General features: G+C 50.0%; 3 protein-coding genes and 1 long non-coding RNA gene across 6 annotated transcripts in view; 1 reads left to right on the plus strand and 3 right to left on the minus strand.

Annotated features, from left to right (window-relative positions):
* Positions 1-4,605, minus strand: part of SYCP2 (synaptonemal complex protein 2) — a 78,899-nt gene extending 74,294 nt beyond the window's left edge. The window contains exon 1 of the mRNA XM_049100289.1: positions 4,590-4,605. The gene's annotated coding sequence lies outside the window, so the exon portion shown is untranslated. The remainder of the gene's footprint in view (positions 1-4,589) is intronic.
* PPP1R3D (protein phosphatase 1 regulatory subunit 3D) lies at positions 3,058-4,637 on the minus strand. Its single transcript, XM_025470590.3, has one exon. It carries the CDS (start codon positions 4,238-4,240, stop codon positions 3,341-3,343), a length of 900 nt encoding a protein of 299 aa, XP_025326375.1. The 5' UTR covers positions 4,241-4,637; the 3' UTR covers positions 3,058-3,340.
* Positions 4,638-4,669: 32 nt separating this feature from the next.
* Positions 4,670-12,338, plus strand: FAM217B (family with sequence similarity 217 member B). Of its 3 annotated transcripts, none has more exons than XM_025470586.3 (4): positions 4,670-4,768; positions 6,368-6,479; positions 6,588-6,673; positions 8,093-12,338. In XM_025470586.3, the coding sequence occupies exon 4, from the start codon at positions 8,097-8,099 to the stop codon at positions 9,222-9,224; it is 1,128 nt and encodes a 375-aa protein (XP_025326371.1). In that variant the 5' UTR covers positions 4,670-4,768; positions 6,368-6,479; positions 6,588-6,673; positions 8,093-8,096; the 3' UTR covers positions 9,225-12,338. The 3 variants fall into 3 exon arrangements, with proteins under 3 accessions (XP_025326371.1, XP_025326373.1, XP_025326372.1); XM_025470588.3 differs by having other exon boundaries at positions 4,675-5,077; XM_025470587.3 differs by lacking the exon at positions 4,670-4,768 and adding an exon at positions 5,091-5,361.
* LOC118352228 (uncharacterized) lies at positions 6,174-14,585 on the minus strand. Its single transcript, XR_004809018.2, has 3 exons — positions 14,089-14,585; positions 12,481-12,819; positions 6,174-6,435 (listed from the first exon to the last, which is right to left on the minus strand). It is a non-coding gene; the product is annotated as an uncharacterized LOC118352228 (long non-coding RNA).
* Positions 14,586-15,800: the final 1,215 nt, after the last annotated feature.

The raw sequence follows: 15,800 nt of genomic DNA on the forward strand, positions 1-15,800 counted from the left end.
GCCCTAATTAGCTAAACCCCAGACTCCTGGGGGACATTAGGCTGCGGCCATGCAGACGTGGTACTGCGCACAATCATCATCAGGATAGGCCCAGGCTTTTTAGAGCATTTCCATTTAAAGTATCAGTTTAAATAACAAGATCAGTGGAAATGTCTGTGGTCTAAAATATGAAGCAATTCAGAAACGGATACAGCGGACAAGCACCCTGAACTCGTCTCATCTTGCCACTTTTTAGTAGAGAAGAAAAATGATAATCTTTACTGTTTCATGTGTCTGGAAAGCATGGGGATGGGTTAGTAAAGCACCACATGGAAGATAAAAGCAGATCATCTTATTTGAATTGTTTTTATTTATTTTTTTAAATTGTTTTTAAATAGGGTTTTGGAGTATGGTGTTAGATGGAAAAGCTTTATCAATCAATCATAATTGGACTTACAATTAAAGTTAACAAGCACATCCTGTCACAGGGCCGAGCATGTGGACTTTGGCACAGGTTTCAATGCTGACTCTGCTGCTCACGGGCTGTGGGTCTTTAGAAGAATTACTAAACCTCTCTGAGCATCAGTCTCATCAGCTGACAGGGATATTATCTACTGGGTAATTTTCGGAGTTAAATGAAATCAGCCACATGCAGTACCTATCACTGTGAGCAAGCAAGAATGAGTGCACAATAAATGTAATCCACGTTAATTTCCTCCCCCTGCGTGCCAGGCTTTGTACTGGGTGAGGGGCTCAATCCACATTCATGACTCCTTACACAGCATCCAGCAAGCATTGAGAGAAGTGGAATCACTATCCCATACCCCACGTTCCCTTAGAGCTTTTTGTCAGATGTTAACACTGACCTGGCATAAAAGATTGCATTTCAGTTTCTCAAAGACATAACACAACTGTGATGCTAAAGCTGAGTCCTACAGTTTTCCTTTTTTGGCAAAGGCACTAAATTTGAGAGTGTTTTGGGAAGAATAAGACTCATGTCTGCAATGATTTAAGCAAGAAGTTTCTTAAGTCTTATTTCTAGAATTAGACCACAAGAAAGACACACCTCAGATGATAATTTATCCACATACTTTAATACTTAGGCTTTAGTAAAATCATCTTAAATGACCTTAAAATATGTTTGGGGAGACAACCCCCACAATTGCACAATCCACTGCAAAATTTTAACAGCTAAGCAATATAGCCATTTTAGGATCTGAAAGCTCTCCTTAAGCTGAACTTTATCAACTTCTTTATCAACTAGGCAGGTATATTTAAGTTCTTAAATTTTTAAATGTTGATTTTTTTTAAAGGCACGTTGAGGTTCTCTTAATATTGAAGATAAAACATTTACTGTATATTCCATGACCAGAACCTTTTTGACAAGTGACTTTCACAAGGGCAAGATTCTTTACATGCCTTTACACAACAATACATTTGGCAGCTCTAACTCTTATACCTGAATGCTCTGGACAATTGTCTTGCACTCTGGGCTGGGGCCAAGGACACAACAGCCAAGGCTCTTTCAGGCTTGCTGACCTAATTGGACAGTTTATGAAACAGCAGGAAATGGAACCAGGCTTCCACTCTGTCTTGCATGTCAATGTAGTACACAGTGCTAATAGCCAAAGGTTCAACTGAATCACAATACTTTAAATCAAAATTCAGTGTTCTTACTATCAAAAAGTACCAATGAAAGTCATTCCTCTTCTTGGAATTTTACAAACACAGACGTTGCAATTATAAAAACAAATTGGTTAAAAGGTAAAGCATATCTTTGACATACTGATTTGACAAATGGTATTAAGTGTTCAAAAATCCAGAGTTAATTCACTGGTGACAGTGATCACAAATTAATCACACTGGTTTCAACTGTTATCAGAACCAAGAGTCACAAGTTGAAGGCCTTATTCATTCTGGATGGGTTTTCCATATCGCAGTGCTAGCACCTGCTGCCAGACCACCACTCAGCACCAAAAGAAGTCATCAGAGCCTTGCTGGGAGTTTTAAGTCATCGTGGCATCCAGCAGGGGACAAAGGCCTTGACTTCTTGGTTGGAGATAAAATAAAAAATAAAAAATAAAAAACATAAAGAAAAGCATTTAACATTTTAAAAACTGGGGGGGAAAAGTCCAGATAATATTAGAAACTCTATCTGAAGGCACAAAGAATAAAGTTGGCAGGTAGCTGATAAAACTGGGTATATATAAAAACAATTTAAAACTATTAAAAAGTATAAATACTGGTGATTTTTCTTTCCAGGGCTCCAGCTATTGATGAAAACACCTGCCAGTTCCACTTGATAACCTGACTTCTGAAATATCCTGACCCTTAAGCAGACATAAGAGTCACCTTAGTCATCAAAAAAAGGTAACTGCAAAGAGCATTGCTGCCTGACATTTTTCTATAGAGTTGTCTGAAAATTGAAATAACTTAAGGCAGGATTCCTCAAAATGTTTAGGTAGCCTCAAACCTAAACAGAATGGCCTGGTAACATGCAGATACATTAATTACCAAACACAAAGAAGGAGAGCACAGGAAGTAAGAGAAGAGAGTGCAAGAGAAGGGACTGTTTGGGTAGTTTTCAAAGTCTAGCTTTTTCCCCACCTTCCTCGGCTCTTGGCGTAGAAGACACACGGCCTAATAAGCAGGGCAGCCTGAACTCCCAGGAATGGCTGTGTGATGACCGATGAGGCATACATTTCTTGCCTATTAATAGTTTCCCACTGTTCGAAGTCTACAGACATTGGCAAGCAAACCTAGTCTCAGGTTTTCCTTGTCCCAAGGCAGAAATGCCTCAAGGGACGGTGATGGGAGTCACACCGTACATTCTGTTTACGATGGGTACAAACACACAAGACTGACTTATATTCTAGCTCGTTAAATCCAGACTGTTCCTGAGAAAGCATCCAACAAGGGTAAAATGTTCCAACACCACAATGGCAATAAATAACGACTACATTTACAAAGACCCAATCAGGACACATGCAAAAGTCACAGGCTTTCATAGCAGGAGGATGCGTCTTTCCAAGAAACCAACCAATCAACCAACCAACCAACCCACCCACCCACCCACTCACCCCGCCTAGGCCCTCTCCAGAGGGGCCAACACCGCCATGCATCCTCCGCCCACCCAGCACCCTCCCCCGGCGCATTATACCACGGCCTTCTGGCCACCTGAGGCTACTCTTTAGACCTAGGGACACAGACGTTTCAAGTAGACGATGGAAAGGGCCACAGCCTGGGGGCCTTGGAGCAGAAGCTGAAGTCAGAAGGCCCAGGCCGTGGGGGGGGGAACAGTCACCGCCAGGATGGGGGAGCCCAGCGACGAGGCCCCCGCGGCTGGGCTCGAGGGACGCCCTCAGATGAAGTGGATCCAGCTCTCCTCGCACTCCCCGCGAGGCATGTGCAGCGCGTGGTTGCGGCACGTGAGGCTGTAGTCGCGGCCGTGGTTGTTGTCCCAATACTCGGCGCCCGCCACCCGGTAGCGCAGCGCGAAGTGCACGCGGGAGCCGAGCGCCAGCAGGAAGGGCGGCACCGGGAAGCCGAAGGCGAAGACGTCCTCTGTGCCCCCGGCGCCCGCCGGGCCGCGCCACCGGGCCACCGCCTCGTGCGCGCTGCGCCAGTCCGAGAAGGTGTAGCGCACCGCCACCTGCTTCTCGAAGGCCACGTTGCGCACGCGCACTGTGCCGCTGATGCCCAGGTCCGAGCAGGTGACGCGCTCCAGGCAGATGAGCCGCTGCGCCAGGCGCTCGGCGAAGTCGGCGGCCTCGATGGGCGGCGGGAAGTCGGGCACCAGGCACTGCAGGGTGAACTCCAGGTCCTGGCTGCTGCAGCACAGGTCCGAGTTGATGGCGAGGCGCGACAACACGTGCAGCGGCACGGCCGGGTCCTCGCCCGCGTTGAACACCTTGACCTGCGCCAGCTCCAGGCCCAGCGCGTCGGCGAAGCGCACGCGGAGCTGCCGGCTGCAGCCCGGGCGGCACGCGGCCCCCGACGCGCCCCCGGCCTTCTGGCGGCGCTCGGGCGAGCTGGGCAGCGAGCGCGCCCGCCGCAGGATGATGGGCCGCAGGCGGGGGTCGCAGCCGGACGGCGCGGGTGGCGGCGGCGGCGCGCGGCCCGGGCTCCCGGGGGGCCTGCAGGGCCGCGGCTCGGGGGCCGCGCCGCCGTCCAGGTCGGAGACGCAGCTGAGGCTCCGCGGGGCGGGCTTCCGGGCCCCGGGGCCGGAGGGCAGGGCCGCCGAGCCCCAGCCTCCGGACATGGCCCGTCCGGCCGTCGGGCGGCGCCGGGCCCCCGCGCCCGCTACCCCGGGGTCCCCGCCGAGCTCCGCAGTCCCCAGCGGCCGCCGCAACCGCAGCCTGCGGGGAGCCCCCGGCCCCGGCCCCGGCCCCGCGGCCCCCGAGTCCGCGCGCAGGTCTTCCGCTTCTTGCAGCCGGAGTGGAGCTGCAGAGAGACGCGCGCTGTCTCCGGGGGAGGCTCCTCCGGACCCCGCACCCCCGGCCCGGGGAGCGCAGGGCGGGCGCCTCCCTTCGGCTTCCGCGGAGGTCCTGGGGGGAAGGCTGCGCGGGCGGAGCCGCCCCTCCCGCCTCCCCGCCCGCCGCCTTACTTACATGGCTGCAAGTCGGGGCGCAGCTTCCCGGAGAGCCTGCGCCCCGCCCCCCGTGACGCCGCGCGCCCGCCCCGCCGCCGCCCCGGCCCTGCCGCAGCGCGCCCGGGTCCGGCCTCCCCGCCCCGCGCCGGGAAGCCTGGCGGGCGGCCTCGTCACGTGTCCTCGGCGATCGCCCGACAGGTCTGACCCATTTGCGTGTGCATCTGCCCGGGCCGCGCGCCTATCGATCGCAGATCCGTGTCTGCACCCGCCGAGGACGAGGAGAATGCATGCTTCGGGCCCTTGGACTCGGGGGCTCCCGGGCGGAGGGGGGGCGGGGGCGCCCGAGCCGGTCCCCCGGCTCCTGTGAAGCCTGGAGGCCAGCCAGCTCTTTGGACGTCCGCGCTGCACCCTGGAGCCCCGGCCAGACCGGGGGAGCCTCGCTGCCCAGAGGGCACACGTCCTGACCACTCACCACCCACAATGCTTTGCCGCCGGACCGCCAGCCAGGTCCCCGCAGGGTGGGGAGGGGGGCGGTGCTGCTGCTGCTGCTGCTGCTGCTGCTGCTGCTGCTGCTGCCGCGGCCGGCTCCGGGCGGCTCCGGGCGCCCAGCCCCCGAGGAAGACGTGGGACGGAGAGTCAGTGCCTGGTGATGAATTAATGCCGCCGCCCCGCCTGGGGCCCTGGCGCCCGGGGAGCGTTTCTGTAGCCAGACTCTCAGACCTTCAGCTTTGTTCAGTGGGAGCCTGCACGGTCAGGGAAACCGCGAGCTGGCTTTAGCATCTTAAGACCCTGTAAGCATTTGTTTCCTGCTTCACACTGTAACTTGCGCTGAAAGCGCTGCCGCTCACGGTGTCAAAAGCCTGCCAGGGGAAATGAAGTGGAAAAGGTGGAAGTGCCATTTCCAGGCAGCAGTTTGGGGCCTGGCGTGGTGTAGAGAGGGTTCCTTTATACGGTCCAGAAGGACAAAGCAGAAGGAACACCAGACTATCAAGGGAGGGTTGGTAAAGAACCTTCCCTACATCTAAAATGAACCAGGCTTGCAGATGGTGGTAGGTCATGAATTGTGAGAGCCTGTGTACCCCGGCTGAAAAGGCATACCCGCTGATGAAAAGGAATACAGCCAAGTTTGGGGAAGGGGGAAAAAAAAAAAAGGTCCGTCTATCTCACCGCTGTTCTATTTTACAGAGGCAGAGGATATTATGGAAGAAAGTATTCACTTTCAAATCAGGGCCCTGTTAGTAGGCCACCCACTCAGGGAAGACAGCATTCTTGATTCGAGTCAACAGAATTTCCCAGAGATGCCGTTATATGATGATCTGTATTACTATATTGGTGATCTTTGAGTGGATTGATGTGATCCTGAAGGCAGGAGAATTAAAGGGGAGCCTGCCCAATAGAATTCTAGTTCCATGAGATCGGGGTTATGTGCCTAATCCTGGCCATTTTCAAGGCTCTCCTGTAATTACTTGTTGCATGAATGAATGAATGAATGAATGAATGAGTGGACATGGGAGATTGGAGTAATACCCGACCTTAATTATTAATTAGCTCCACATATTTCCTGAAGGTGTTATTTCCAAGGAGACTGTGTGTGTGTGTGTGTGTGTGTGTGTGTGTGTATAAGGAGAGAAAGTTTCAAAAAACAAGATGAACCTGTAAACAGGAGGTGGTACCCCCCCCCCCCAACATTTTAATACTAGACAAGTATTTCAAAACAAACAAGTGGAAGCCAGCCCAGTACTCGGTGGCAGGACCATTTGCAACCCATACTTACGGGCAGTGTTCCGTTGCTTCTAGTTCCGGTGGTGAGGACTCCTTTCCAAATATAAGAGGAATAAAGAAGTCACTTCCCCAGCTGTCATCATCTGCCAACAGATTGAGCAAGAATATTTCAAGCACTACAGAAAAGGTGATGTAAATTTTGAGGGAAAATCTTACTTAGATTTGTTCTGCCGTTTTGTTTGCTTTGTGTGTATGTGTTGTCATGGTATTTATTACTCCCTGTCTGTTTTTTTAGACAGTCCATCAAACCCTAGAAAATGATCAGCCATCTGATTTTTTCAAGAAAGGGAATAGGGTGAATAAATCTCATCAGAAAAGCAGGTAAATAATTTTGATTGCTTTGTCTTGCAAAAAGCACATTACATCAGTTCTCCAAGCTGAATATGTGTGGCTGGGAAAAAAATAGTGTCTGTGGATAAGAAATATGTATTTATGTTTTTTATGATACAACAGCAGACATGAGTGGGCAAAATGGTTTTAAACACTACTTGTTAGTAAAAATTCCAGAGGTCATAATTCTGCCACTGTTAGCAGGGTCTGTAATTTTGGGTAAGCCCCATAATCACCATTCTTTGGTTGTTTCCTTTTTTTTTTTTTTTTGTATATATAAAATGGATACTGATAATCACTTTTTCTTGATGTGCACTGACAGCTAAAATCAACAAAAGTTATAACAGGTTTGGTTATGGGTTCCAAATAACAACAATTCCTTTATCCATTTCCTCAACATACACTGAGCACATGTTGGCTATTGGCCACGATTCCACATGTTCCAGATTTATTAAGAACAACATGTATTCAAATGATTGCTTACTGTGGTAGAAACCACTGGACAGTGAACCTCTGATGTTTCCAGAAAGCATGTTTACCACCCATTTTCTTTTACCCAATTTAGTGTTCCTCAGAAGTATTATGAATCCTAGTGAAATGCTATGTTTTGGGTAAATACACAAAAAAAGAAAGTATTTTCAAGTCTGGTATGAGGTCCTGCCTCAGCCTACGTCACCTTGGGGGCGAATCGGTTGCTCTACTAGTAGCGCTCATTGAAGTCATCATTCAGCTGTAATCCTATGTTCTCATTCATACTGTGTTTTAAGGCACCAGATGATTTTTTCTCTCTCTCTCCTTTTAAACACAGTTTTCCTGAAATGCGTTTCCTATTTGAAAGTACTCTAATAAGCTTTTGATTTGAGGTGCAGGTTGTCTGTGCTACCCTCGTCCATACTAAGATCTTACACGGCTCAGAATCACCACCAATCAGTGATGAAGCACTACAAAATTTGCAGTTTGCATCTTGTTTACTTTTCATTGAAAATAGGCTTGAAAAAGAAAGCATTGGCTTTTAAGCGGTTAGTGTCACTAAACGCTGTTCCTTATTAGCAGAACAGATTGAGAGTTTAGGACAGATTTTCTCCACACTGATGTTTTTTTTTTTTAAAGTACCCACGACTGGTCTAAAACTATGAGCACTTTACGAAATGCCAGTGTTGTTCTTAAGTGGTACCACCTGATAGCCCCGCAGAATCTATACATCTTTTGGCACCTGCGACCCGCAATGCTTGGCTAGAGCCCGGCGTGGCCTGATGCTCTGCGGGAGCTGCCTGCCCCCCCACCCCTGGGCCCTGCGGGCCATCCCAGGGCCAGCTCAGACCGCCGCTGCACAGGCCAGTTTGTTTGTCTAATCACAGCCAGGCCGCTTTGTGTCCTATGAACTAAGAATCACAGTTTTATTTCTCACAGCAACATGAATGCTGGCCCACCTTGGAATAAAGTGCAACGTTCAAAACATTCTTCAGGAAAAAGGCAGAGTGCATCCCAAGTGCCCCACGTGTCCCCCCCGCCGCCCGAGGACGGACCCCGGGAAAGCAGTTCCTCGCAAGGAGACCCCGAAAGGAGCCCCCTGGGCCCCCGGCGGCGGGGCGCCCCCTCGGGGGACCGGCTGTTCCTGGAGCTGCAGTGCAGGAAGGTCAGGAAGGAGGCTGCGGCCGAGGACGAGGACAGCGCCAGCGACCTGTCGGACTCGGAGCGGGTGCCCATGCCGCCCGCCGCGCGCGCGCCCCCGGAGCTGCAGCTGCGCGCGGAGCAGATCGACGAGGCCGCGGGGCCGGGCCCGGACCCCGACGCCGAGCCCTGGGCCGCCCCGCCGCCCGCCTACGGCTACGCGGACTTCCTGCCCGCCCCGTTCAGCTCCTGGGACCTCCGCGACCTGGCCGCGCCCCCGGGGACCGAGCCCAGCCCCGCGGCTCGGGGCGGCGCCGCCGGGCAGCTCGCCAGGTACATCGACAGGCTGGTGCAGCTCGAGTGGCTGCAGATGCAGACGGTGCAGGGCGAGAAGGGGAAGGGCGCCCGGGCCAGGCCTCCCACCGGCCCCGGGGCCACGTCGGGGGCTCTGAAAAGCCCGGGCAGGGCCAAGCTGGTGGCCAGCGCTGCAGCCAGGCTTCCCCAGGACGCGGCTGGCAAGCCACCTGCGCCCCGGAGGAAGGACCTGTCCCGCGAAGAAGCGCGGCCGTCCTATTACGCCTTTGACCGTCCCCCCAGAGCCCCCCACGCGCGGGGCAGCAGGCCAAGTTCTCAGAGGCCAGCCCTCGACCCGAGGACCGAGGAGCAGACAAAGAAAGCGAGTAAGAGCCCCAGGCCGCAGCAGGGCTGGCATGCGCCCTGCGGTGACCGCGGTGACCGAAGCGGCCCCGGAGCTCCCGCGCGGGGGGCCAGCGCTGCAGACCCCACCGACCCCCGCGCGGCCCCCAGAACGCAGGCACACACGGCGCTGAGGAAGAAGGGGGCTGTGAGCACCTGCGCCCCTGCCACCACGTCCAGCGAGAAGAAACCCAAAACCAATGGAGCAAAGCCAAGCACATATAAACTCAAATAATAACCGACACAAGGATGAGCTGCAAAGACGTGCAGACACCTTAAACGTTAGAGCTCTTCCGAAAGGGACAATACTGTGAATTTTAGGACGTTTTACTCTCAGTCGTGGATTGAGATCCCATCGGTGCAGCCCCACCCTCGCCCTAGCCACACCAGGCCTAGTTCCAAAGAAGGGTGTCTTTCATAAGCCTTTCTTGGTATTGACAGTCTTAAGTAAATGAGAGCCCTTTAGATAAAATTTAACCCAGGTCTGTGCCATATAAAGACATAAAATGACAGGGAAGGAGAGATCTACCCTGGAAGCAGCAGCCAGCCCACACCTGAGGCTGGCAGCAGGGTTCAGCTCCCCCACCCCCATGCAGAGCACCTGCATGGAAAATGTAATGCCTGCGGGCTTAAACTGTGTGGAATTTGAAACATATGAAGTACGGTTCCTGGTGTCCTCCTTGTAAACTATCCAAGCAGGAGTTGTGCTATTTCAGGCCTAGGAGAGGGTCTAGCTCTTCCTCAATGTAGGGAGCCTCTCCTGAGAGCAAAAGTATTAGTAAGCTGCTTGTTCTTTCCAGACCATGGAATCTAATACTTTCATGGTTTGGAGGGGGGGGGGGGTGTTTTGTTTTGTTTTATTTTGTTTTGTTCTCAAGGTGTTTTAATTAAACTCAGAGGTGGTGGTGAAGTCCACCTTCGGATTCCCTTCACTGAGGTTGAGTAGGGCAGAGACTTGTCCAGGTGGAAGCAGTAGGTCTCAGCAGGACCCTCACTGGTGGGTGGGAGCCAGCCTTTAGCACCCTGGCGCTTCTGGCATGTATGCCTTCTGGAAGAGGTGGACAGGAAAGCCACCATTTAGAGTTTGTGCATGAAAGGCCTGAAACCAGATAGATACACATGAAAGCACTGTGACTGTCACAGTAATCACATTACTGCTTTGGGACCTGGGTCCTGCTGTTTGTAGCCAGCATAATCCGTTTTAAGAGCAGGATTTTATCACTTTGCTTCAGGGCAGAGGGGTGAGGACACATTTCCAGATGGAGTTGGGAGTGTCTTCTTAACATCCTTACCCTATCCCGTGGTCTGCTCAGTCTTCTAGTTGCACTGTGGGGTTTCTGTTGAAATTGTAAATATCTGTAAAACCTTTGGCTGACTGCTGGATGAACAGGATGTTTTAATGACTGCAGCTGATTTTATCTCTTTAAATGATTATTCTCTTCGTTTTCATACATAGATGTTTCTCTTTTTCTCTTTTTACCTCTGGGGAAAATTAAAAACTTAGCACTTTTCATTTGAAAGTGTATATATATACTAGCTTGCAGACTTCACAGAGCAGCTCATGTCATCCAAGTCACCTAAGTTAATAGCACAAGGGCAAGACGCATTTATTAATGAAATAATGGGCACAAGTTAAATATTAAGATCCCATTCTTAAAAATCTGACCTTAATAGTATGTTAAACAACACATACAAATTTTTATGGCAGTTTTCTTTTCTTCCAAGACTATTTCTAGATTTTCATAGATTCCATCCTATATTCTTTATCTTTCACACCACCCTACTGGAGAGAACATGGTCTTGCACTAGGATCTTGTACCTTTTAACAGGAACAAAGATGTTCATCTAGTGGACCTTATTTCCCTCGTTCTCAGTTATGCTGTAACTTTTACACTTGGTGTATGCATTGTGGTGTGCAAACGTAAAACTGCTCTTCCTTTACCTCTCTGTGGTTGCTGCATGGCACCCCATGTGTCCTTCACCTGGGCTGCTGCTTGTGAGCACAGGCGCACTAGTCCTTTCTGCACAGCTGGCACTGCCGCTCATTCATGATGCTTCCTCTGCTACGATTTGTAATGCAGCTCTTTATAAGATTTCAGGGCCGATAAATCTCTGTAAGCACATTATATCCATATACATACTCCTGTTATTAATACTATGGGGTTTACACCAAATTGCTGCCTTCTCCAGGAATGCTCTGTGTGGGTAGTCTTGGAGGTCCTGCAGGGTGAGGGTCACATGCTCACTTTGCCTTGTGTGTGTCTGAGCCGAAGGCCACCCTGATTAAGAAATTTAGAGGTGGTGCCTCGGATGTTATATTTGTCCCTTGCTCTTTGAATCGAAGTCAGTTGCCTCATTTGGGGAACGGTTATCATGTCACATGTTGAGACAATTTTAAAAGCCTGAAAAAGTGACTTTGCTTGTTCACGTTTTTGCCTCAGGTTGATGGTTTATTTTAACCAGTATTCTTGGGATTGGATCAGAGCTCCTGATGAACAGCATGGGTTCACTGCAGATCGTAAGCACAATCTCTATCCCATGATTTCCGATACACACACCTGACTCAGCCTCATGTTCTAAATGCTGCAGACAAGAATCCCACCAGTTTCACGCAGACGGCGCCGGAAAGCGGAGTCGTGGCCTCCTGTGGTTGGTCAGGTCTAAGCAACCCAGCATCCTGCTAGTCTGGGGACGTGTCACTGTATTCAAAGAAGTGCCTCTCATTTCTGGGAGTTGTTTACGTACATGTTGTGTTTAAACCAATTGAAATAATCCAAGGTTAAAAAAAAAAAAAAGGTGTAGAGAAAGTTAAGAAGAACTACTTTAGGCTTAGAATCAGTTAGCAGAAGCTGTAAAAACATACAAAACCAAACTGCAACAACCTATCGGTATTAGCTACAGTTCTTTAGTTTGGGAGTATTTCTCAAATCTTTAATGATGACGCTGGCCGAAGGTTTGTAATCCACTGGCAGGGCAGGGGGGTGCCTGTGTCAATAAAGATTGGGGGCATCGTTGGGCTCATGGCAGCTATGGTCTGAAAGGAGGAAGGCTCGTCCTGGTTCGTAAGCCAGTAGGCTAGTTCCCAGAGAGACAGAACAATCTCTACCTTCATGATTTAAACATTGTCTAACGCCTCTTTATGCTCACTTGAATAGTTAAAACTAGAAAACTCTAGGTGGTACTGTGTTTCAAGGTAACCGAGAAGCAGTATTTATAATTCATTCATGTGCATGTACAGAAGTCCATTTAAGATGGCCTGACCCAATCGAGCATGTTTGTTATTTGCTGTTATAATTATTATATGCTTGGTTTTGTACATAATAAAACAATACGTGTAAGTTTTTGTGAATCTGGACTTTTCCCTCCTTGAGATCAGTTACACCGTAGGAAATGCTGTATGGACATTTCAGGTAGGGTTTTGTTTTGCTTGTGAGTTTACTAGGAAAAGAACAATAAATGGGTATGGCTGTTTGGCAGATTTAAGTCCATACCTTAATGAGATAAGAGTTGATGAGCTTTTCTAGAGTCCTCTTCCTCTTTCTGGTACAGAGCGGGAGACACCCCAACACGTGAGGATCTCCCCGTGTGCCTCTTCCAAAACGGTAACTTCTCAGCTTTCGGAGCAGCTGTTCTTGTAGTTCTTTTCCTGTGTTTCTCTCATTTCTGCCTGGACATCTCACAGAACCGGTGGGCAGGAGACTCTGCGCCGTGTCCCTTCTTAATACTCAGCAACGAGCATGCCAACATTACTAGGAGCATCTGAGAAGCACTGCTGGTGTTTTCTTGAGTCCCCATTCCTCTTATTCCCTTGGAAGGTGTCAAACAGGGAACTAGGATGGAAATTGAATAAAAGTAAAGTGATGTAATAGGAGGAGCTCACACGCTCGAGTGCTCACACGCAAGTCCCAGACTGAGTGCCAGTTCTCCCCAGGAGCACACCTGGAGCTGCACACATTCTCAAAGGCCCTTTGCTCCTTTTCCTTAACTCATTTCTGACAAGAAGGTGCCTTCTTTTGAGCCTACCAGATAGTGGCCGTTTAATAAAAACGTAATTCTGGGGGCATTAAAAAGCAAAATTCCACCTAGAAAATTTTATAGGTCTTATTGGCTTAATTTAATGATGCATGAGTGGGGCAGCAGCCCACCGGCAGGTGGAAGGTAGCTCCAAGGAGTGTGCAAAAGGAGGGACTTCTATAGGCACGAGGAAGGTGTACTGGGCAAGAAAGTAGCCGGGTTATTGCAAGGTCACTTTCCTTTCGGGGACAGCCGGGGTCTTACCAGGCAGATGGCCTCACTAGTGCTAATCAGCTGGCTCCTGACTGATGGGTCTAAGATCCCACTGTGGGAGAGCCCAAACTCTGAGTAAGGCTGGCCTGGCAAAACCACTCCATGTGGGCCTGTGGTCTTTTTATCAGGGGGTTTAAAAATAATTTTCTGGTAGTTGGAAAATTAACCATGTTGGGGCGTTTTAAGTCATAAAGTGGTACATAAAATGGTAGATTATTTTTGGATGTTGCTGTTTCATCATCCATGAGGTGGCCACTAAATCTCTAGACCCAACCCGACACCACCTCAGTCTAAAGGTCTCTTTGTTTGATTCCTTTAACATCATAAAACAGCTCTGTCAAGCAGGGAATCATGCTCAGCGAAAGAACAGAGATCATTCGTTTGTAAAAATCTTCCGAGAGACCCTGTTTCAAACAACAGGATGCAAATAATCCCTGTCCTCTGCGATTCGCTCTTGAAGGAATGGACCATGAGAACACTGGGCAATGTATGTGCAATTCTGAAAATGGGATCGTCACGAATAGACCTGTCCTAGCCTGAGTGGTGGTTTTAGAGAAATCCAAGGTACATTTCACCTGCGATCCCGGGCACCTGGCAGGGTCCCCAGCTGCTGTGCTCCACAGCAGGTGAAGGAGAGACCCCCCCGCCAAACAGGCCCCTGGAGGGTCTACTGCCTCCAGTGGGAGACACTCGAAAAACAGGCAGTCCAAGAAAAACCCTCTTATCTTTCTTCTTTTTCTTCAAAGCAGGAGATGAAATTCCTGCATGAAAGACGCCCTCCCCAGTGCCAGAAAGAAAAGTAACATTCCTACCGTCAGGGATGAGCAGTGGAGACGCAGCAGGTCTCTACCCAGATGTTGTTTGTTAAAATGGTCTTGTCTTCCTTGGTCTCCACACACGGCTGAGTGCCTTTTCTCCTTCAACCTAACATCGAAGCAAGTATCTCCCACCGCTTCTCCAGGTCCCTCCTTCCTTAGGAAGGCCCCCGCGTCACGGAGAACCTGAGTCTTCGATGATCTGTCTGCTTTTTTATCCTGTTGCTCTGACGTCCATCACCTTAATTCTCAGCACCCTCCAAAAAGGACCCTAAGAGGGTGCAGCGAAGCAGAATTTGCCACCCCAAAATATGTTTTAAGGAACAGCACCGACATGGGGAAATCACCGAAAGCTGAGAAGTTACCGTTTTGGAAGAGGCGTGTCTCCCGCTCTGTACCAGAAAGAGGAAGAGGTCTCTAGAAACGCTTATCAACTCTTATCTCATTAAGGTATGGACTTAAATCCGCCAAACAGCCACACCCATTTATTGTTCTTTTCCTAGTAAACTCACATAACTGGCTCCCCTCCAACATGTTTTGTCTCTATTTATTTATTTTTTATTAGTTTCAGGGTAGAGGTCATCAGTTGCCTGCACCAGCGCTCCTTCCATCACGTGCCCTCCTTCATGCCCATCACCTGGTTACCCATTCCCCCGTGACCCCAGTGTTTCCTAGAGCTCAGCATCTCTTATGGTTTGCCTCCCTCTCAATTTTCATCTTATTTTTCCTTCCCTTCCCCTACATGGAATTGAAGAAACAAAACGAATGTCTTTTGTCTTTATCTGGAGGTGGTATTTAAGGAGGCAGCGTGAGCCATTTGGGGGAGTGACTCGGTTTTCCTGGGGTCTCTCCCACGGGTTCAGGAAGCATACCTGTTCCCCAATTTCTGTTTTTCTCCTGCGCATCTGTCTTTTCTTACATGAGCTCTCAGTGAAGAACGTGGAACGGGGGCCGCCCTGGTGGCTCAGTGGTTTAGCACTGCCTTCGGCCCAGGGTGTGATCCTGGAGACCAGGGATGGAGTCCCACGTCGGGCTCCCTGCATGGAGCCTGCCTCTCCCTCTGCCTCTGTCTCTCTCTGTGTGTGTCTCTCATGAATAAATAAAATCTTAAAAAAAAAAAAAAACACGTGGAAGGGTACAGGTGAAATTATTTTCCTCTCCTGTGAGGGTAGAGTCAAATTTTACCTCCCCTATCGAATGAAAGTCTGCATCTGGACAAGATCCTCGGCAGTTCACATTTGAGAAACCTGCGTTGCTGGTGGTGCTTAGAGTCTGAACCCACTGCCTGGACTGCGTATCCGGTCTCGACCCCTCCCTGCATCTGGCCACGCTAGCAAGGTCATCTGCTTATCTCTGTTGATTTTCTCCAGGGCTTAAAGGCACTCGGCTATCTCTTGGCTCAAGGATAGGTCACTAAGCGGCCTGATTTATGGTTTCCGATAATTTGCGGGGCAGGTGAATGCTAAGGAGCTGAGGTTTCTTAGAACACTTGCACCTTGAGCTCGCTTCCCTTCCATTTTGCTCTTCTGCCCTCAGCCGGGCCTTTGCTCCCTTCATCGTGGGCCAGGTTGAGAAGAGTCACCACTGCCCACCACCAAGCTTTCCCTCCAAACTCTTGTCTCACCAGACACCTGCCCTCGTACAGCAAGGAGAAGGAAAAGGCTGTGCTTTGTCCTGTGTTGCTCAATTTTCCAAATGCTGGAATGAAA

This window comes from Canis lupus, chromosome 24 (genome assembly GCF_003254725.2).
Source record: "Canis lupus dingo isolate Sandy chromosome 24, ASM325472v2, whole genome shotgun sequence".
Classification (NCBI taxonomy): Eukaryota; Metazoa; Chordata; class Mammalia; order Carnivora; family Canidae; genus Canis; species Canis lupus.